Below are 22575 nucleotides of genomic sequence, written 5' to 3' on the forward strand. Positions count from 1 at the left end.
TAATGCATGTTTTCAGGACATTAGTATAGACTACACCGACATGGGCCCCGAAAATATATTCAAAGGAAACGCTATCTTTTAGTCATGGTTGATAGGTTCTCCAAATGGGTTGAGGCAATACCAACAGCAAAAGAGGATGCCAAGTCAGTCATTAAGCTACAAACCAAACTAATACCCAGGTATATTGACAGTGGCTCACATTTCAGTAACAAACACCTAAGACAGGTGGAAGAAAGATTTGGCATAACACACAGATTCGGTTCTGTGTACCATTCCCGGTCCCGAGATCTGGTGGAACGTCAAACCAAAAGTTGAAAGCTAAGATAGCTAAAGTGTGTGCAGGCTCGAAGTTGACATGGGTTGAAGTCCTGCCTCTGGCATTGATGGCCATGAGAGCCTCACCAAGAGCAGGCACCCATCTCTCTCCTCATGAGAAAATGACTGGAAGAGTCATGCCTGGTCCACCAAGGAAGGGAGGTCATATGCCCGCTCTTGATGTACAACAAATTGTAATGTCTGATTATGTGAAAAAATTGACGCTTCTCTCTGCAGCACTCTCTACCCAGGTTCGCAAGGTCCAAGAGGGGGAGCTGCCGGGGGACACGTCACCACTGAAGGTAAAAGTTGGAGACTGGGTGAGGGTTAAAGTCCACAAGAGAAAGTGGCTGGAACCCAGGTGGACTGGACCGTACGAAGTGAAGGAGGTTACTTCACACTCAGTCCAGGTCAAAGGTAAATCAGGCGCACCTTGGCACCACCTTACACATTGCACCCCAGCCCCAACTCCTTCCAGAACACTGACTGAAGTCTGAGCTGATTTGAGCAGCCTAATTCGATACCAAATTAAGACACTCCTGACTCAGGTGATGGAGTATCAAACTCCAAAGGAACCTCGCCCAGTTAGAGGGATATTTCTCTCTCCCTGGGCAAGGCTAGGAATATCTGGGCCTTTCTTTGTGATATTCCTACTGATATTTGAGGTGTCCCTGGGCACTTTCACATGGTTAATAGAACAACTATCACACCCTACCACATCACGTACACTTACCCAGTCCCCTATCCCTGACACCGTTCCTAACATCACTCACTCCAATCACTCCCGTCCCAAACGCAGAATTACACCTACAGACCAACAATGCACTCCATACAAGGTTAGAAGCACCACCTTATTGCCTAGTTTCGCTGCATAATAGAGTTTTTTTTTTGTTTTCGTCATCTCCTCCTTCTCGGTTCTACTATAGTTTTCACGTCTTAAAAGATGTGAAGAGGGGGATTTGTCATATATACATATATTCATACACATAGCTCATATATTATACAGCGCCAAACTTATCCGCTTGACTCAAGTCATTGCACGTATCCCCGCCCAAACAGGAACAAACACATATACCCAACCATAAACTGTCCCTCTCAGTTCTCTTATCTCACGACCCCAGGACACACACAGACATTCCATCGCACGAACACACACACCCAGCCATAAAACTGCCCCTCCCAGTTCCCCCTACCTCACGATCCCCTGACACACAAATACCTTCTTGCATAAACACACCCCCCCCCCCCCTCTACTGCTCGGGTGCCCAGAGCAGAAGACTCTGCTGTGCACCAATGGGGCTCCTGCTCTGGCTAGAGCAGGTCCGCCTCCAACCCTTCGGGACCATTCAGAAGGCGACACGACAAGACTCTACCTACATTATTCCATGTAGAAAAACTGCTGTAACCTTTGTCTAAGCCCCTTTTTCAGCTAACTCCTTTTGAGCTATATGAATCAGGTCTGTGCACGTTAAACTGCAGGACAAGATATCTTTTGACTCAATAAACTGCCTTTTTGTTACAACTGAAATCCACTCTGTCCAGCGTCCATGATTTGGTCTCACTCTCCTGTAAGTTAATCATCAACACAAATCTTTTTATTTTCCTGAGGGGGAATAGGCTTTGCCGTGCCCTCTTCACGACTGTCTTGGTGTGTTTGGACCCTTCTAGTTTGTTGTTGATGTGGACACCAAGGAACTTGAAGCGCTCAAGAAACGTTAAGGGATAGGTTGTTATTCTGGCACCACCCGGCCAGGTCTCTGACCTCCTCCCTATAGGCTGTCTCATCATTGTCGGTGATCAGGCCTACCACTGTCATGTCATCTGCAAACTTAAGGATGGTGTTGGAGTCATGCCTGGCCATGCAGTCGTGGGTGAACAGGGAGTGCAGGAGGGGACTGAACACACACCCTTGGGGAGCTCCAGTGTTGAGGGTTAGCGTGGCAGATGTGCTGCTACCTACCCTCACCACCTGGGGGCGGCCCGTCAGGAAGTCCAGGATCCTGTAGATTCAGGCGTGGGGGGGAATTGTATTGACCGCGGTTTAGCGAACAGGTTAGGGATTCCCCTTGTTCAGCTTGACAAACGCTTCCCAGTGCACTCCTTAGATAGCCGACCATTAGGGTCAGGGCTAGTCAGGGAGGCCACGGCTCCACTGGGTATGGTCACGCAAGAGGACCATGAGGAGAGAATTAGTCTCTTCCTCATTGATTCTCCTGCGTTTCCGGTGGTGTTGGGGATCCCTTGGTTGGCCCGTCACAACCCCAGGATTTCGTGGCAACAGAGGGCTCTACAGGGGTGTTCGGAGGAGTGCTCAGGCAGGTGTATAGGAGTTTCCATCGGTGCTACAACGGTGGAGAGTCCAGACCAAGTCTCCACCGTGCACATTCCCTCAGAATATGCCGATTTGGCTATCGACCCAATTACCACCTCATCGACGAGGCGATTGTGCGATAAATCTCCTGGTAGGCGCTGCACTTCCCAGGAGTCACGTGTATCCCCTGTCACAGGAGGAGACGGTGGCTATGGAGACATACATATCTGAATCTCTGAGGCAGGGGTTCATTCGGCCCTCCATCTCACCTGCCAGTTTCTTTTTTGTGAAGAAGAAGGAGGGAGGTCTTCGTCCGTGCATTGACTATAGAAGTCTAAATTCCATCACGGTGGGGTATAGTTACCCGCTACCTCTCATTGCCACGGCGATTGAGTCATTTCACAGAGCACGGTTTTTCACAAAACTGGATATCAGGAGTGCAAATAACTTGCGTATCCGGAAGGGAGATGTGTGGAAGACAGCGTTTAGTACCACATCCGGCCATTATGAGTACCTCGTCATGCCGTACGGGTTGAAGAATGCTCCAGCAGTCTTCCAATCTTTTGTGGACGAGATTCTCAGGGACCTGCACGGTCAGGGGGTGGTGGTTTACATCGATGATGTTCTGGTCTATTCCGCTACACGCATGTGTCTCTGGTGCGCAAGAAACTTGGGCGACTGTTGGAGCATGACCTGTACGTCAAGGCTGAGAAATGCTTGTTCTTCCAACAGGCCGTCGGCTTCCTTGGGTATCGCATTTCCACATCGGGGTTGGTGATGGAGGATGACCGCATTGCAGCCGTGCATAATTGGCCAACTCCAACCACGGTAAAGGAGGTGCAGCGGTTCTTAGGGTTTGCCAACTACTACCGGAGGTTTATCCTGTGTTTTGGGCAGGTGGCTGCTCCCATTACGTCACTGCTGAAGGGGGGGCCGACGCGTCTGGGATGGTTGGCTGAGGCGGACAGGGCTTTTGGTCGCCTGAAGGCTCTTTTTACCTCGGCTCCCGTGCTGGCGCATCCGGACCCCTCTTTGGCATTCATAGTGGAGGTGGACGCATCCGAGGCTGGGGTTGGAGCCGTGCTCTCCCAGCGCTCGGGTACACCACCGAAGCTCCGCCCCCGTGCTTTCTTTTCTCGGAAGCTCAGCCCGGCGGAGTGAAACTATGACGTGGGGGATCGTGAGCTGCTGGCTGTTGTCAGAGTCCTGAAGGTGTGGAGACATTGGCTTGAGGGGGCCCAACACCCTTTTCTCATCTGGACTGACCACCGTAATCTAGAGTACATTCGGGCAGCGAGGAGACTGAACCCTCGTCAGGCAAGGTGGGCCATGTTTTTTCACCCGATTTAGGTTTACCATCTCCTATAGACCAGGCTCCCAGAACACTAAGGCAGAAGCACTGTCCCGACTATATGATACGGAGGAGCGGGCCATTGATACGGAGGAGCGGGCCATTGCAAGGCTCCTAGGCACCTGCCCAGAGGGAAGTTACAACCCCTTCCCGTTCCAGAGCGGCCTTGGTCACACCTGTCGGTTGACTTCTTGACCGATCTGCCACCATCACAGGGCAACACCACGATCCTGGTCGTTGTGGATCGGTTTTCTAAGTCCTGTCGTCTCCTCCCTTTGCCCGGTCTCCCTACAGCCCTACAGACGGCGGAGGCCCTGTTTACTCACTTCTTCCGGCACTACGGGGTGCCTGAGGATATTGTTTCTGATCGGGGTCCCCAGTTCACGTCCAGGGTGTGTCAATCACCTTTTGAGGTTATGTTGTTAGCTTTGTTTGTTGCTCTTTTGATCGTGTGTGTGTGTGTGTGTGTGTGTTAAATGCTGGGTGAAATGGATAAGAGAAAAGTAAAGGGATGAATAATAGTTCACAGCAGGATTTGATTTCAACAGCATATCTTTTCATTCTGCTTTTACATGAGGAGCCCTCTAAATTCAACCTCTACTTGAAAGACCACAAACTCTCAAGTTGTGTTTAAAAAATAAAAAAAATAAAAAAAAAATATTTCACCTTTATTTAACCAGATAGGCTAGTTGAGAACAAGTTCTCATTTGCAACTGCGACCTGGCCAAGATAAAGCATAGCAGTATGAGCAGACAACACAGAGTTACACATGGAGTAAACAATTAACAAGTCAATAACACAGTAGAAAACAAAGGGGGAGTCTATATACAATGTGTGCAAAAGGCATGAGGTAGGCGAATAATTACAATTTTGCAGATTAACACTGGAGTGATAAATGATCAGATGGTCATGTACAGGTAGAGATATTGGTGTGCAAAAGAGCAGAAAAGTAAATAAATAAATAAAAACAGTATGGGGATGAGGTAGGTGAAAATGGGTGGGCTATTTACCAATAGACTATGTACAGCTGCAGCGATCGGTTAGCTGCTCAGATAGCTGATGTTTGAAGTTGGTGAGGGAGATAAAAGTCTCCAACTTCAGCGATTTTTGCAATTCGTTCCAGTCACAGGCAGCAGAGTACTGTAACGAAAGGCGGCCAAATGAGGTGTTGGCTTTAGGGATGATCAGTGAGATACACCTGCTGGAGCGCGTGCTACGGATGGGTGCTGCCATCGTGACCTGAGATAAGGCGGAGCTTTACCTAGCATGGACTTGTAGATGACCTGTAGCCAGTGGGTCTGGCGACGAATATGTAGCGAGGGCCAGCCGACTAGAGCATACAAGTCGCAGTGGTGGGTGGTATAAGGTGCTTTAGTGACAAAACGGATGGCACTGTGATAGACTGCATCCAGTTTGCTGAGTAGAGTGTTGGAGGCCATTTTGTAGATGACATCGCCGAAGTCGAGGATCGGTAGGATAGTCAGTTTTACTAGTGTAAGCGTGTGCCAACTATCTCACAGACACATGCATGCACACACCCAAATCTAAAACACACTCACACGCATGCATGCCTCTTACAAGCACATACTTTGGCACAATGTATACAGGCACATGCCCACCACTCATGCATGCACACACCCACAAACACATATACCTCCTACACACACACTTATACACATCTCTAACAAGCAGTGGCTGCATTTTACAGATGCAAGATGGCACTGACAGAGATGGTCACCCCGCTTCAAGTCCTTAAGAAACTATGCAGTAATTCGTTTTTTTTTATGTATTATATCTTACATTGTTAACCCAGAAAATCTTAAGTGTTATTACATACAGCCGGGAATAACTATTGTATATAAGAGCGACGTCAGCTTACCAACATTACGACCAGGAATACAACTTTCCCGAAGCGGATCCTTTGTTCGGACCTCCACCCTGGACATTGGATCTAATCCCAGAGGCTGAACCAAAACAACGTCGTCACCGAAGGAGAGGCAGACAGAGCGGCCTCCTGGTCAGACTTAGAAGGCGGGCACACCATCCACCACTTCGAAGCATATTACTCATCAATGTCCAGTCTCTAGACAAGAAGGTGGACGAAATTAGGGCACAAGTTGCCTTCCAGAGAGACAGAGATTTTAACATTCTCTGTTTCACGGAAACATGGCTCACTCGGGATACGTTATCAGAATCGGTACAGCCACCGGGTTTCTTCATGCGTAGCGCCGACAGAAACAAACATCTCTCTTGTAAGAAGAAGGGTGGGTGTGTTTGCCTCATTATTAACGACTCATGGTGTAATCATAACAACATACAGGAACTCAAGTCCCTTTGTTCACCTGACCTAGAATTCCTTACAATCAAAGGCCAACCGCATAATCTCCCAAGAGAATTCTCTTCGATTATAGTGATAGCCTTGCAAGGCAATCAAACAAGCTAAGCGTCGGTATAGAGACAAAGTAGAGTCGCAATTCAATGGCTCAAACATGAGACGTATGTGGCAGGGTCTACAGACAATCATTGATTACAAAAAGAAAACAGGCCCCGTTGCGGGCATTGACGTCCTGCTCCCAGACTAATTAAACAATTTCTTTGCTTGCTTTGAGGACAATACAGTGCCACCGACACTTCCCGCTACCAAAGACTGTGGGCTCTCCTTCTCCGTGGCCGACGTGATTAAAAGGTTCAAATGTGTTAACCCTCGCAAGGCTGCCGGCCCAGACGGCATCCCTAGCTGTGTCCTTAGAGCATGCGCAGACCAGCTGGCTGGTGTGTTTAAGGACATGTTCAATCAATCCCTATCCCAGTCTGCTGTCCCCACATGCTTCAAGATGGCCACCATTATTCATGTTCCCAAGAAATATAAGGTGCCTAAACTAAATGTCTATAGCCCCGTAGCACTCACTTCTATCATCATGAAGTGCTTTGAGAGACTAGTCAAGGATTATATCACCTCCATCTTACCTGATACCCTAGACCCACTCCCAATAGGTCCACAGGTCCACAGACGATGCAATCGCCATCAAATGCATACTGCCATATACCATCTGGACAAGAGGAATACCTATGTAAGAATGCTGTTCATTGACTACAGCTCAGCATTCAACCCCATACCCTCCAAACTCATCATTAAGCTTGATTACCAACAATGACGAAACAGCCAACAGGGAGGAGGTGAGGGTCCTCAGAGTGTGGTGTCAGGAAAATTACCTCTCACTCAACATCAACAAAACAAAGGAGATGATCGTGAACCCCCCTATTCACATCGATGGAACAGTAGTGGAGAAGGAGGAAAGTTTTAAGTTCATCAGCGTACACATCACGGACAAACTGAAATGGTCCACGCACACAGACAGAGTGATGAAGAAGGTGCAACAGCGCTTCTTCAACCTCAGGAGGCTGAATAAATTTGGCTTGTCACCTAAAACCCTCACAAACTTTTACAGATGCATAATCGAGAGCATCCTGTTAGGCTGTATCACCGCCTGGTACGGACACTGCACTGCCCTCAACCACAAGGCTCTCCAGAAGGTAGTGAGGTCTGCACAACGCATCACCGGGGGCAAACTACCTGCCCTCCAGGACACCTACAGCGCCCGATGTCACAGGAAGGCCAAAAAGACCATCAAGGACAACAACCACCCGAGCCATTGCATGTTCACCCCGTTATCATCCAGAAGGCGAGGTCAGTACAGGTGCATCGAAGCTGGGACCGAGAATCTGAAAAACAGCTTCTATCTCAAGGCCATCAGACTGTTAAACAACCATCACTAACTTAGAGAGGCTGCTGTCAACATACAGACTCAAATCACTGGCCACTTTAATAAATGGGTTTAATAAAGGTATTACTAGTCACTTTAAATAATTCAGTTTTAATAATGTTTACATATCCTACATTACTCATCTCATATGTATATACTGTATTTTATACCATCTTTTGCATCTTGCCTGTGCCGCATGGCCATAGCGCATTCATATATTTATATGTACATATTCTTATCCCATCCCCTTACATTGTGTGTATAAGGTAGTCGTTGTGAATTTGTTAGATTACTTGTCAGATATTACTGCCCCGTTGAAACTAGAAGCACAAGCATTTCGCTACACTCATATTAACATCTGCTAACCATGTGTATATGACCAATAACATTTGATTTGAAAGCTGCTAAGGGGAGGACAGCTTATAAAAATGTCTGGAACGTACCCAGTAGAATGGTATCAAACACATGGAAGCCATGTGTTTGATGGAAACCATGTGTTTGATCTATTTGATACCATTTTACTGATTCCACTCCAGCCATTACCACAAGTCTGTCCTCCCCAATTAAGGTGCCACCAAACTCCTCTGCCAACAAGGCAGGATAATAACACTGATTCTCTCCCCACACGCCCAAGTTTTGAAGGTAGATAAAGTGGAGTTGAATGCTAACCTTGTCCTGCATCGGACATCAGAATGTGATGATGAATATAGACCTTTTTTCTTATATATGTGCTTTATCTTCATATATAAAAGCTGAGTAAAGACGAAGCTCCTTTGTTCTGACTGTAATGTCACGACTCCGGTCAGACAGAAAAGGTCATCAGGGATTGGCTCCAAAAGCATATTATTTTCTTGAAGTGGGTTGTTACAGTTACTAATAAGGCTAGCACTGGAATAGCAATGTGTGACAATTGTTGTTGTTGTTGCAATGTTAGAAATACAAGCTCCCTTTTTAATTAATGAGAAATCCTCCTCACTGTAAGGTGCCAATTTAAGTAGAGACATTATGAGGGATTTCAGACCACAAGTATGTTTTGAATTATTTTTCACATACACTGCTCCTTGTAGACAATTAATTTAAAGCTGTTTTGTGGCAGACTGGGAAAAAGTTAACAAAAATCTGACAGAATTGTTGTTGAAACTGTTTGAATGTCCGTGTTGTTGTACCTCTGGTGTTCCACGGCGCTGTTCTTTTTGGACTGGGAGAGAGAACTTTCAGCAGATAATTATTTGTAATTAGAAGAGCCTGAGGCAGAATCCAGATTCCACAGGAAGTTGTAAATGGAGACTCTTTACTAATGTGACGTCATTTTGTGGGAAGAAAATAAATTGGCACACAGTTTGTTACTGACAAGTGGCTTGAGTGATTCATGAATTAGTTGAGACCAAAGAGACACTTTCCATCACTCTTCTGTAAATGACACAAACTGAGTGGGTGTTTGTTGATTTATTTGAATGTATGAGGCAAAACACACACACACACATTTTTTTTAACCTTTGAGAGCAGGAACCATAAATCCCACAATCATCTGTGATTGGCTGGAATGGAGGGAACATGTCTTGAAGTGATTTCTGCTGCTGCACTCTAACAACCCCTCCCTCCCAACAGTTGGGAGGGAGGGGTTGTTAGAGTGGGAGGACTTTCAGTTCAGACTGAGCTGTTGAATATTAGGTAAACAAGAAGCCAACCCCAATTTAGCTTTCAACCCCAATCTATCTGCGTGTTGTGTGGTGAGGAGGAAGCAGAAGGAGAGGGTAGGAAAGAACAAAGAAAGAGGAGAGAGGGAGAGAAGACAGAGGAAAACCAAATGGGAGTTGAGGTGAGGACTGTGCATTGTCAGAGAACTGACTGAGGCTGTGCTACCATGGGCTTGTGACCTTTAATCATATGGCTCTATGACCCTGTGCAGCTCAGCACCCTGTGCAGCTCAGCAGTTACACTCAGGCAACCCTCTGAGACAGACACTTTTTTTTGTCACACAGACACTGGCATGCATTTACACACACATACTCACAAATTTACAGACATGTATCCAGAGCAACTCATGTCAACACGCAAACAGACAAGTTCACATTCCCAATCTTGATGATTTTATAGCCTAGTGATTTTATAGCACAGTGTTTGCACATCCAACAAATTTCTAGGTGTAGAGTGGAAGAAAGTCACACAAAAGGACTAGAACTACCCACACACAGCATTCTCCCATATGTTTGATTGCTAGTCTGAAGAAGACCACCTAATCGAAATGTTACAATAAAGGGAGCATGTCACATTGTGGGGGTATTTCTATTCCTTTCCGAGTTGTTTATTCCCTGAGGCTGTGATAATGCATTTGGCCAGGTGATGGCGCCATCAGACTTTTCCATAATCAATTGTGAAATGTGTGAAAAACTTTCTGTCAATATTCAATTTAACTCAAATCAAATTGTATTTGTCACATGCACCGAATACAACGGCTGTAAACCTGACATTGAAATGCTTATTTACAAGCCCTTAACCAACAATGCAGTTTTAAGAAAATCCCTGAAAAAGTAAGAGATAAGAACAACAAATAATTAAAGAGCAGCAGTAAATAACAATAGCGGGCCTATATACAGGGGGTACCTGTACAGAGTCAATGTGCGGGGGGCACCGGTGTCGAGGTAATTGAGGTAATTATGTACATGTAGGTAGAGTTATTAAAGTGGCTATGCATAGATAACCGAGATAGCAGCAGCATGCTAGTCTGAGTAGCTATTTGATCAGCTGTTCAGGAGTCTTATGGCTTGGGGGTAGAAGCTGTTAAGAAGCCGCTTGGACCTAGACTTGGTGCTCCGGAACCGCTTGCCGTGCAGTAGCAGAGAAAACAGTCTATAACTAGGGTGGCTGGAGTCGTTGACAATATTTAGGGCCTCTGAAACCGCCTGGTATAGAGGTCCTGGGTGGCAGGAAGCTTGGCCACGGTGATGTACTGGGCCGTACGCACTACCCTCTGCAGTGCTTTGCGGTCGGAAGCCAAGCAATTGCCATACCAGGCAGTGATGCAACCAGTCAGTATGCTCTCGATGGTGCAGCTGTAAAACCTTTTGAGGAGCTGAGAACCCTTGCCAAATCTTTTCAGTGTCCTGAGGGGTAAAAGGTTATGTTGTGCCCTCTTCATGACTGTCTTTGTGTGCTTGGACCATGTTAGTTTGTTGTTGATGTGGACGCCAAGGAACTTGAAGCTCTCAACCTGCTTCACTACAGCCCCATCGATGAGAATGGGGGTGTGCTCTGTACTCCTTTTTCTGTAGTCCACAATCATCTCCTTTGTCTTGATCACGTTGAGGGAGAGATTGTTGTCGTTGCACCACACAGTCAGGTCTCTGACCTCTTCCCTATGGGCTCTCATCGTTGTTGGTGATCAGGCCTGCCACTGTTGTGTCACCAGCAAACTTAATGATGGTGTTTGAGTCGTGCCTGGCCATGCATTCATGAGTGAACAGGGAGCACAGAAGGGGACTGATCACGCACACCTGAGGGGCCCCCGTGTTGAGGATCAGCGTGGCGGATGTGTTGTTTCCTACCCTTACCACCTGGGGGCGGCCTATCAGGAAGTCCAGGATCCAGTTGCAGAGGGAGGTGTTTAGTCCCAGGGACCTTAGCTTAGTGATGAGCTTTGAGGGCACTATGGTGTTGAATGCTGAGCTGTAGTCAATGAATATAATTCTCAGATGGGTGTTCCTTTTGTCCAGGTGGGAAAGGGCAGTATGGAGTGCAATAGATATTGCATCATTTGTGGATTTGTTGGTGCGGTATGCAAATTGGAGTGGGTTTAGGGTTTCTGTGATAATGGTGTTAATGTGAGCCATGACCAGCCTTTCAAAGCATTTCATGACTACAGACGTGAGTGTTATAAGTTGGTTGTCATTTAGGCAGGTTACATTAGTGTTCTTGGGCACAGGGACTATGGTGGTCTGCTTGAAACATGGTATTACAGACTCAGACAGGGAGAGGTTGAAAATGTCAGTGAAGACACATGCCAGTAGGTCAGCACATGATTGGAGTACACATCCTGGAAATCCGTCTGGCCCAGCGGCCTTGTGAATGTTGACCTGTTTAAAGGTCTTACTCACATCGGCTGCGGAGAGCATGATCACACAGTCAACCGGAACAACTGATGCTCTCATGCATGTTTCAGTGTTACTTGCCTCAAAGCGAGCATAAAAGTTATTTAGCTTGTCTGGTAGGCTCATGTCACTGGGCAGTTCTCAGATGTGCTTCCCTTTGTAGTCTGTAATAGTTTGCAAGCCCTGCCACATCAGACGAGTGTCGGAGCCGGTGTAGTACAGTTCAATCTTAGTCCTGTATTGATGCTTTGCCTTTTTGATGGTTCGTCGGAGGGCATAGTGGGAAGTTTCCGGGTTCGAGTCCCACTCCTTGAAAGCGGCAGCTCTACCCTTTAGCTCAATGCGAATGTTGCCTGTAATTCATGGCTTCTGGTTGGGGTATGTACGTACAGTCACTGTGAGGACGATGTCCTCAATGCACTTATTGATAAAGCCAGTGACTGATGCTGTGTACTCCTCAATGCCATCGGAAGAATCCAAAAACATATTCCAGGCTGTGCTTGCAAAAATAGTTTTGTAGTTTAGCATCTGCTTCATCTGACCACTTTTTATAGACCGAGTCACTGGTGCTTCCTGCTTGAATTGTTGCTTGTAAACAGGAATCAGGAGGATAGTTATGGTCAGATTTGCCAAATGGAGGGCAAGGGAGAGCTTGGTATGCGTCTCTGTGTATGGAGTAAAGGTGGTCTAGAATTTTTTTCCCTCTGGTTGCACATTTTACATGCTGATAGAAATTAGATTAAACTGATTTAAGTTCCCCTGTATTAAAGTCCCCGACCACTAGGAGCGCCGCCTCTGGATGACCGTTTTCCTGTTTGCTAGTGGCAGAATACAGCTCATTGAGTGCGGTTTTAGTGCCAGCCTTGGTCTGTGGTGGTATGTAGAGACAGATATGAAAAATACAGATGAAAACTCTCTAGGTAGATAGTGTGGTCTACAGCGTATCATGAGATACTCTACCTTGGGCGAGCAAAACCTTGAGACTTCCTTAGATATCATGCACCAGCTGTTGCTTACAAATATGCATAGGCCCCCGCCCAGTGTCTTACCAGAGGATGCTGTTCTGTCCTGCCGATAAAGTGTATAACCTGCCAGCTGTATGTTCTTAATGTCGTCATTCAGCCTTGACTCTGTGAAACATAAGATATGACCGTTTTTAATATCCCGTTGGTAGGGTATGCGTGCTTTCTGTTTGTCCCATTTATTTTCCAACAATTGAACGTTAGCTAGCAGAACGGAGGGCAAGGGCAGATTAGCCACTCGTCCCCTGATCCTCACATGGCATCTGATCTCTTTCCACAAAACGTACATTTAATTTTCCAGCGAATCACGGGGATCTGGGCCTGGTCGGGTGTCCGTAGTATATCCCTTGCGTCGGACTCATTGAAGAATAATTCCTCGTCCAATTTAAAGTGAGTAATCCCAGTTCTGATGTCCAGAAGCTATTTTCGGTCATAAGAGAAGGTAGCAGCAACATTATGTACAAAACAGGTTACGAACAACGCAAAAAAATAAACAATATAGCATTGTTGGTTAAGAGCCAATAAGACAGCAGCCCTAACCTTCGACGCCATCTATTATACCTGATACAGCCAGTAATGACATGTCATTCAGGGCAGGTGGGGCTGTTTTGAGCCCCACATCTTTTGCATTTTCTTTTATATGTATAAATATAGAGATTTTTTTGGGCTTGCCTGTTTTGCATGTTATTTTGGCATTAATACATATCAGTTTGCAAACAATGTAAAAAAAAATAAGCAATATATATCATTGAGTTAATAAAGCCTCATTCACACATGGTATTTTTTTTGTTTTCTTGAGTAAGGCAGCTCCAAAATGCAGATGTTCACCCTAGCTCAGTGCTTTCTGTGGTAGTGGGGCGAGCCAGCAAAAAATAGGAGCATTGCGCCATGATTGGCTCAGTGTTCTGTCACTGATGGGGACACTACTTCATCACAAAGTTTATGTAAGGGTAGATATCCAAAATTTCAGCCCTTTGGGTCCTGCATTAGAGTTATATTACAAGTGCTCTTCCAAGAAGGCTCAAGGTCATTGGCCACATAAAATGACGTCAAATCACGTCATATGTACAGTAGCTTTGATTGGACAGATCATGTCAATATCTTACTTTCAAAGTCTTAGCTAGCAGTCATCATCATGAATCAAGTCGACAATCTACTGGCAAATCCTTTTTAATCCTTGTCATATGAAGAGAAATAATGAAGAGAAATTATAGATAAAACATATCGGTGCTCATCGGTCATTGGACATGAAAATTACACAAGTTGGAAATCGCAAATTCAACAATGAGTCGTGTGGAAGGAATCAGTGGCCAACTGCAAGCAGTGCAATGCAACCAGTAGCCTGCTATTCAATGGAGTGGCTGTGTGTGTTTTTTTCTGAGTTCCCACCATGAATTCAGAGAATGCCAGACTTTGATGACAAAGTTTGATGACAAAACCGCCGCACCGCCTTCATGTTTAAGTGAGCACATCACAAGCCAATGTGAGTCCAAAAATGTATTGTATGCTGCTGCATACATTATGTAATATGCAAGGGAGATATGTATACTGTAGCTAAGAAAGTAGTACTAAGTTTATGTTGTGTAGTAAGCTGTTAATAGCCAGTGTGCTTCACCCTAATAATTAGGTCTATTTTCACCTCTTAATTTCGCCTAACGTTACTGTTCTGACTCGGTGGTGCTGCACATGTAGCCTGTAACCTGTTTTTGAGAAACGTCATCTAATATTGTAAGAGGTTTCATTGTATGCTTTATACACCCACTTTATTTATCCTACGGTTCTAACTTGGTGTACAGGGAAAATTCTGTAATAGCAGCCCATGTTCTGTATTCTGTCACTGTACATTTCAAAAGTGCTGAACACATAGTTATATTGACTACGTCCGTCGTAGCTCGCTCATTAATGTCTTCATCGAAATTACGGAATGACTCTTGTCCGCTCATCGTTCCCTTATGCCATTGTTTGTATATCTCAATTGTTAGTAGAAACCACATTTGTTTAAGCAAGTCAGCTATATCAGCTATGTCTTTTAAAAAGGCAGTAAACGAGGCTGAATTAATTGTTTCGCTGCCAAACAAGACTCCGCTGATAGCCAGGTGTATTGGTAGTAAGGATTCACTCCATTGTGCTTTATGTTGGCCCTAACAGTTTGTGGGCACCTCTTAATGCCATTATAGTGCAATTAATTTATTGTTTTTAGTGTTGTGTTGTGTAGGTCTTTGCTGGCATGCATCTAAGAAATACAGTTTGAGTTTGCCCCACCAGGATTTACATGCTAAAATCGCCACTGGATACAGCAAAATGGCACTGTGTACCTCCACCTACAGTGGGGCAAAAAAGTATTTAGTCAGCAAGCAATTGTGCAAGTTCTCCCACTTAAAAAGATGAGGCCTGTAATTTTCATCAGGTACACTTCAACTATGACAGACAAAATGAGAAAAAAAATCCTGAAATCACATTGTAGGATTTTTAATGAATTTATTTGCAAATTATGGTGGAAAATAAGTATTTGGTCACCTACAAACAAGCAAGATTTCTGGCTCTCACAGACCTGTAACTTCTTCTTTAAGAGACTCCTCTGTCCTCCACTCGTTACCTGTATTAATGGCACCTGTTTGAACTTGTTATCAGTATAAAAGACACCTGTCCACAACCTCAAACAGTCACACTCCAAACTCCACTATGGCCAAGACCAAAGAGCTGTCAAAGGACACCAGAAACAAAATTGTAGAGCTCCACCAGGCTGGGAAGACTGAATCTGCAATAGGTAAGCAGCTTGGTTTGAAGAAATCAACTGTGGGAGCAATTATTAGGAAATGGAAGACATACAAGACCACTGATAATCTCCCTCGATCTGGGGCTCCACTCAAGATCTCACCCCGTGGGGTCAAAATGATCACAAGAACTGTGAGCAAAAATCCCAGAACCACACGGGGGGACCTAGTGAATGACCTGCAGAGAGCTGGGACCAAAGTAACAAAGCCTACCATCAGTAACACACTACGCCGCCAGGGACTCAAATCCTGCAGTGCCAGACGTGTCTCCCTGCTTAAGCCAGTACATGTCCAGGCCCGTCTGAAGTTTGCTAGAGAGCATTTGGATGATCCAGAAGAAGATTGGGAGAATGTCATATGGTCAGATATAACCAAAATATAACTTTTTGGTAAAAACTCAACTTGTCGTGTTTGGAGGACAAAGAATGCTGAGTTGCACCCAAAGAACACCATACCTACTGTGAAGCATGGGGGTGGAAACATCATGCTTTGGGGCTGTTTTTCTGCAAAGGGACCAGGACGACTGATCAGTGTAAAGGACAGAATGAATGGGGCCATGTATCGTGAGATTTTGAGTGAAAACCTCCTTCCATCAGCAAGGGCATTGAAGATGAAATGTGGCTGGGTCTTTCAGCATGACAATGATCCCAAACACACCGTCCAGGCAACGAAGGAGTGGCTTCGTAAGAAGCATTTCAAGGTCCTGGATTTCAAGGTCTCCAGATCTCAACCCTATAGAAAATCTTTGCAGGGAGTTGAAAGTCCGTGTTGCCCAGCAACAGCCCCAAAACATCACTGCTCTAGAGGAGATCTGCATGGAGGAATGGGCCAAAATTCCAGCAACAGTGTGTGAAAACCTTGTGAAGACTTACAGAAAACTCTTGACCTCTGTCATTGCCAACAAAGGGTATATAACAAAGTATTGAGATAAACTTTTGTTATTGACCAAATACTTATTTTCCACCATAATTTGCAAATAAATAAATAGAAAATCCTACAATGAAATTTTCTGGATTTTTTTTCTCATTTTGTCTGTCATAGTTGAAGTGTACCTATGATGAAAATTACAGGCCTCTCTCATCTTTTTAAGAGGGAGAACTTGCACAATTGGTGGCTGACTAAATACTTTTTTGCCCCACTGTATATGATGTTCAGGGAATATGTAATTGTCACTCAATATGAGATGCCACAGCGTAAAACAGAGAATGATTACTTCTCTTATATCGTTGCCAATAATAGCCCTATAGTTAACTAGAATAAAACAATGGAAGACAAATAGACTGACACAAATGCTTTTGCAGTAAATCATTAGTCTAACATGTAATGGTGACTTTTGAATAGAATGGGTCCGGCCACGAACACAGTTTCTCTCTATCCAGGTCTCTGCAGTATTTTCCCTACTCAAGAGGGAGTTGTTTTGGCCAGCCTTGGTTTTTTCTCACTGAGGTTGAATCAATACTTTTTTTAAAGTGCTCTCTGATACATGGACATTTCATTGAAAAAGCACTTTTCAGGCATTGATGAAAGTTTCCTGTAATGCAGTTTACACCTCCCAGCCTAAGAACTAAATGATTGTTGCCATCTGATTGTTGCCTACCATCTAGTGGCATGAAAATGAATTATTGACTAGGGTGCATGAATCTTATTTAGATATGACTTGTGAATAAGTGTGTGAAAAAAAGGTTAGGTAGACATATAAGTAATCACCTTGTTCTTAACATGAGATATGACCAGTTTGTACATTTTGAAGAGATGAAGTCTGGGCACCAGACTGGAGATTAACGAGCAACAAATATTATAGGTCTAGCAGTCTAGACTATCCATCTATCCATCTATCCAACAACACTGACTATGATGGCTATACTTAGCGCTTTTTTTTCATAAACAATCATTTTTAACTACATTATGACAGAATGTGCGTTTGTAAATGTGCACCTGCATAATGTATTATGTGCTTGAGAAAAAGTGAGGTGAGATATTAAATGATAAATAGTAGATACTAGTATGATTTCTTTGTGCGTAGGGAATGGCTACACTTTACATGGACTGTTCTGTTGCTCAGGGTCCAAAGAGACTCCAAGGTCTTTCCCATTTAGTATTCATTGCACAGGAATAGCTATGAACTGAAGTATTCTCCAAGATCTGCAGTGAAAGCAAGGTCTTGCTTTCCCTGGCTCAAACATAATGCAGCCAGGGCTATGGAGGAAGACGAGATCTGGACTATTGAAGCAGCCATATTGTGACTAGATAGAATCAAGTAGGCTTATTTATGTTCCCATCAAGCAGGGGAAATGCACTCTCAGATTGTATGGTTGTTGGGTTGTGATTAAAGTGCCATAGTGTGTTTCTTGTAGCTCTACTGTAGTGTGAATAAATCCAGTTGGTTTCTAGCCATATGCCAAATAATAGGACTTCCTGTAGGCTGATTGTCTGTCTGTCTGTCTGTCTCCGTCTGTCTGTCTGTCTGGGTGGAGAAGGTGTGAGCTCGAATGATGCTCCCCGGTGTTTCTTGGGGAGGTGAGCTGAATGCTAGCTGCTGGGTGGAGGCTCTCTGACAGGCAGAGAAGTCAGGCTGTTAGTACTGAAAAAGGCCCCTCTGCCTGGATATGACAGGTACAGTATAAGGTCTTAAAGGCAAGGTACCTCTCCCCAGCTCCTTTACATAGAGCCCCAGAGGGTTAGTATGAATAATTAATTACTCCTATGGTAAGTACCCTTGAGGCCCCCTCTACTGTACCTACATACTGTAGAATTGTGTGCTGGCTGTAGGACAAGTGGTCAAGTACCATCTCTAATTAAAAAATGTTCTTTGTTCAAATATAGCCATGTTTATGGCTCGTATTTAATTCATTCTATTTTCCACAAATGGATTTTCAGAGATTCTGAGAATCCAATCCCTCTTTCATTTGCTCAAATGATTTATCTTAGCTCAATAAAATACTCAGGACAATTTTTCGAGAAAATAAGATAGACCTGAAGTTATTTACTTTTCCAAGCTCTTTCTGAGCTCTAAAGGCATCAATAATGGAGATAGCCAAATCAATGTTAGCAATTACCCAGATTAATGGACAACAGTTGAACAACATCCCAAAGATCAGTGTCGACCTCTGACATCAGACTGTGGGAGCCCTGTTCAGAGAACCACTCCAGGCAAAACCGATACCAATTTACAACACTATTCAATTTGCATGCTAATGCAGCCAAAGCATGATGAGTAGAGTAGGCTACAGGGCTGGTTTGGTTCTAGTGCTGCTTACGCCGGCAGACAAATCACCTCCCAATAATCGCATCAGACATTGGCTCCAGTGTAAGAATGGGAACATGAAGTGGAGTTGCCATGAATTATGAAACACAAAATGCTTCAGTAGAAAATCCACTGCATGTTAGCTTCGTTGTGAGGCAGAAGGGCCAAGTCAGCGTCAAGGCGTCTATTCTATTGGTCTGAAATATTTTAAAGAATAATATGCATATCCATAAGCTACAAGTGTAACATATAATCAAGGCCTACACATGCTGGCAAGGACTCATTTATAATCCAGACAAATGTATTTCCATCAGTTGACATTTTAATGTATAGCAACAGTACAAAGTGAATCGTTTGCTTCCAAAATAGTAATGTTTTCTATGTACAATATTTATACAATAATTTATTGTTTAAAAAAGGTTCAATGGTAAAATGTATTACAGTTTATTGCACCACACATTTATAAATTATCATCATAAAAACATCACACATGAAACATTTAACACTTAAACAGGACATGGGTTTTCTTATTTTGATTCAACTGTTACGTTTTTAAAACTCTTTTACGAATATCTATTTGTGGAGTGCCCTCCAATGTTGACCAAAATGACCAGGGCCCGGTTTCCCGATAGCGATGGAATTTAGGCTTAAGAGTGTTTAAATAAGACATCTTTCCTACAACTGCCAAATATGTAACATGCGTTTCCCATACTGATAGACTCTCAGATCAGCTTTCTCCATGCAAATCTTTCCTTAACATTATAATTATTTAACAATACTGACGACGGATCAGTTTCTAGAGAGATATTACCACCTACGGCTGCAAATATTATAATAACGCTTACCAAATTACATTTATGAAAATGCACTAAATCACCGATTTGGCATATCATTGCGTACATTATGCTACACATCATTAAATATAAAGAGACAAATACAGACAGTAGTCTAAAAATAGCAAAATAGAACTCAATTGATTGAACATTGCAAAAATCACTGAAGCTGGAAACTCATATCTCCCTCAATAACTTTAAGCATCAGCTGTCAGAGCAGCTCACAGATCACTGCACCTGTACATAGCCTATCTGTAAATAGCACATCCAACTACCTCATCCCCATATTATTATTATTATTATTATTTTTTATTTTTTTTAATTTTCTCCTTTGCACTCCAGTATCTCTACTTGCACATTCATCTTCTGCACATCTATAATTCCAGTGTTTAATTGCTAAATTGTAATTACTTCACCACTACGGCCTATTTATTGCCTTACCTCCCTAATCTTACCTCATTTGCACACACTGTACATATAATTTTCTATTGTGCTATTGACTGTACGTTTGTTTATTTGAGGTGTGTAACTCTGTGTTGTTGTTTGTCTCGCACTGCTTATCTTGGCCAGGTTGCAGTTGTAAATGAGAACTTGTTCTCAACTGGCCTATCTGGTTAAATAAAGGTGAAATAAAATTTAAAAAAACACTAAATGTATTTCTATATGAATGAAACAGGCCTACTGTTTATATTTTAATGTAGTCATCTCAGTTTTCATTTGAAGCATATTTTTATACGTCGCATGTTTGTATCAATTGAAAAGACATTGGCAACTTTGGATTTGTAGTCAGCTTTGTTCTGAAGTCATTGGCGGCCACAGAAACTGATAAACCATGTGATTCTAATGTTAGTGGATATCCTCTGTGTATAATGGGACGCAGGAGGGGGAAAAGCATCTAAGGACGCACTTAGCTGTTCTACAAGTTGTCTGAGACAGGCATTAGATTACGATTGGTTCCAAGTGCTACGTTAATAACGATGGTTTTGGGAAACAGCTTGGAGATGTAATAATGTTCCTATGAAGAAGGGTCTAACGATGAACAATGCTTTTGGGAAAACGGGCCCAGGACAAGTAACTGGTCAAAATTACTGGAGAATAATGGAGAAATCATCAAGAGGGTAATGAATGATTTCAGTGCAGATAAACATATCAAACAGAAACCCTGAATTAAAGCAATCCAATGGAGAGTCCCGTTTTATAATGCTAATCTTTAAGATGACACTCAGTGAATGTAACAGAAAAAATAATTTATCATTTGAATATGTTAAATTCAAATCATTTAAAAGGCTATTCTCTCATCTTGACCTCATCTTTTAAAAACGTTAATGGGACATATTTAAAAGAAAGCTACAGTCTACTTGATACAACAGGAATCTTGAGTTTCCACCTTTGAAAGTATGCTATGTAGAAACCTGAGGATTCTCTGAAAGTATAACACAATGATCTACTGAAATTCAAGTATCATGTTCAATGTAAACATTGACTGATGGCTGAGGGGTCTCATAAACCAGGAGGAAACTGATCTGACCCACAGGAAGTGTCATTAATCTTCCAGCTCTAAGGAATGATTCCCAAAGCTCCATTGGCTACTTTGGGTCACTGCTAATATACAGTTGGTTAAATACATGGTCTAGAAACCCACTTCCCTAATTTCTGTCATCCCCAGAGTGCCTTAATAACTTAAGACCACCTTGTTAAACTTTTCTAAATATAATTTCTACTTTGGCTACAGGGCATTTTACATAGTATGAAACATGAGAAACTTTTAGGACTAAGAGCAAGGGTCAACAGGCTGAAGTGATCATTTTAAATAATGGGTATATTTGGAATGGTTTTCTATTCAGATTTATTCTCTTTACAAATGTACTGAATTCTGATGGCTTAATTCAATTAAATCTGGACTGCAGTATGTACACAACAGCATAAATAAATTCAAATAGACTCATAGAAGGTTTTGGGCACCAGATTACCTCCCCTCACAATGCATCCAGTTCCCAGATTTAGGCACATGTTTGCACAGGCAGTAGGCAGAGTTACTGTGTAAACATTACTAAGGCAGATTTGATTGAATCCAGCCCAAAGTACGCCATAATAGAATTGACCCCCCCCCCCCACCCTGTAATAAGAGCTTTGTGTGGGTTTTTATGATAGAGTGCTCAGAGTGTGTCTGGTAAATTGAGTGTCTGGCAGGGCGATAACCAAACAAAAATATTTTGCTACCTTGGATGATCTGGAGATGACATTTTAATGTCACCTAATCGCAGAGTTCATTAACTGAAACCTTCAAGGAGCCTTCATAAGGCTTCCTGAAGGTTTTATGACGCAGCATTAGACTTGGCCGCTGAAAAGGGAATGTCAGTCCAAGGCCAAGGCTATGATATGCATGTATTTTGTTTTTGTGGTACTGTTTAGTAGTCTCTCGTTGCCTGCTCATCCCTTACACCTCCACATGTGGCCCCACTGCAGCAGATAGAGAGAGGACAGCAGTGCTTGGTGAATTTGCTTGTATATCTGTGCTCTTCCCTTGTTGAGCACTCAGGCTGAATTATTATGTTGTTCAGTTTCCTTCACCTGCTGCTTGTGGGGCTGCTTGCTCTTCTGGTAGCATGTGACCTGTGTCCTGGGCCTTGTCTGTCTGTGTGTCTCTGAGTACACACGTCTGCCTCAGCTCTCCACAGACATGGCTGTGATGATCTGCTCTACTTTGTAGGCCAGCCTCTGCTTCTGGGCCTGATCATCCTGCTCCAGGGCCTCAATGATCTGACACATACACATACAAGACAGACACAAAATCAGCAAAGCAGGCAGGGAAACACAAGGTTACTGTACTTTGTGCTGCAAATACCCTCCTGTTACTACAATTAGGCAGGCTA

At 43.6% G+C, this 22575-nt stretch overlaps 1 protein-coding gene across 1 annotated transcript in view; it reads right to left on the bottom strand.

The window, feature by feature from the left end:
• Nucleotides 1–20007: 20007 nt before the first annotated feature.
• The window catches only part of LOC110527988 (plexin-A2), a 55920-nt gene continuing 53352 nt past the window's right edge, over nt 20008–22575 (bottom strand). The window contains exon 32 of the mRNA XM_021609704.3: nt 20008–22462. Coding sequence (XP_021465379.1) covers nt 22367–22462 — 96 coding nt within the window. The 3' untranslated portion in view covers nt 20008–22366. The remainder of the gene's footprint in view (nt 22463–22575) is intronic.

This window comes from Oncorhynchus mykiss, chromosome 7, assembly GCF_057628025.1.
Source record: "Oncorhynchus mykiss isolate SJ-2025 chromosome 7, ASM5762802v1, whole genome shotgun sequence".
Lineage (NCBI taxonomy): Eukaryota > Metazoa > Chordata > Actinopteri > Salmoniformes > Salmonidae > Oncorhynchus > Oncorhynchus mykiss.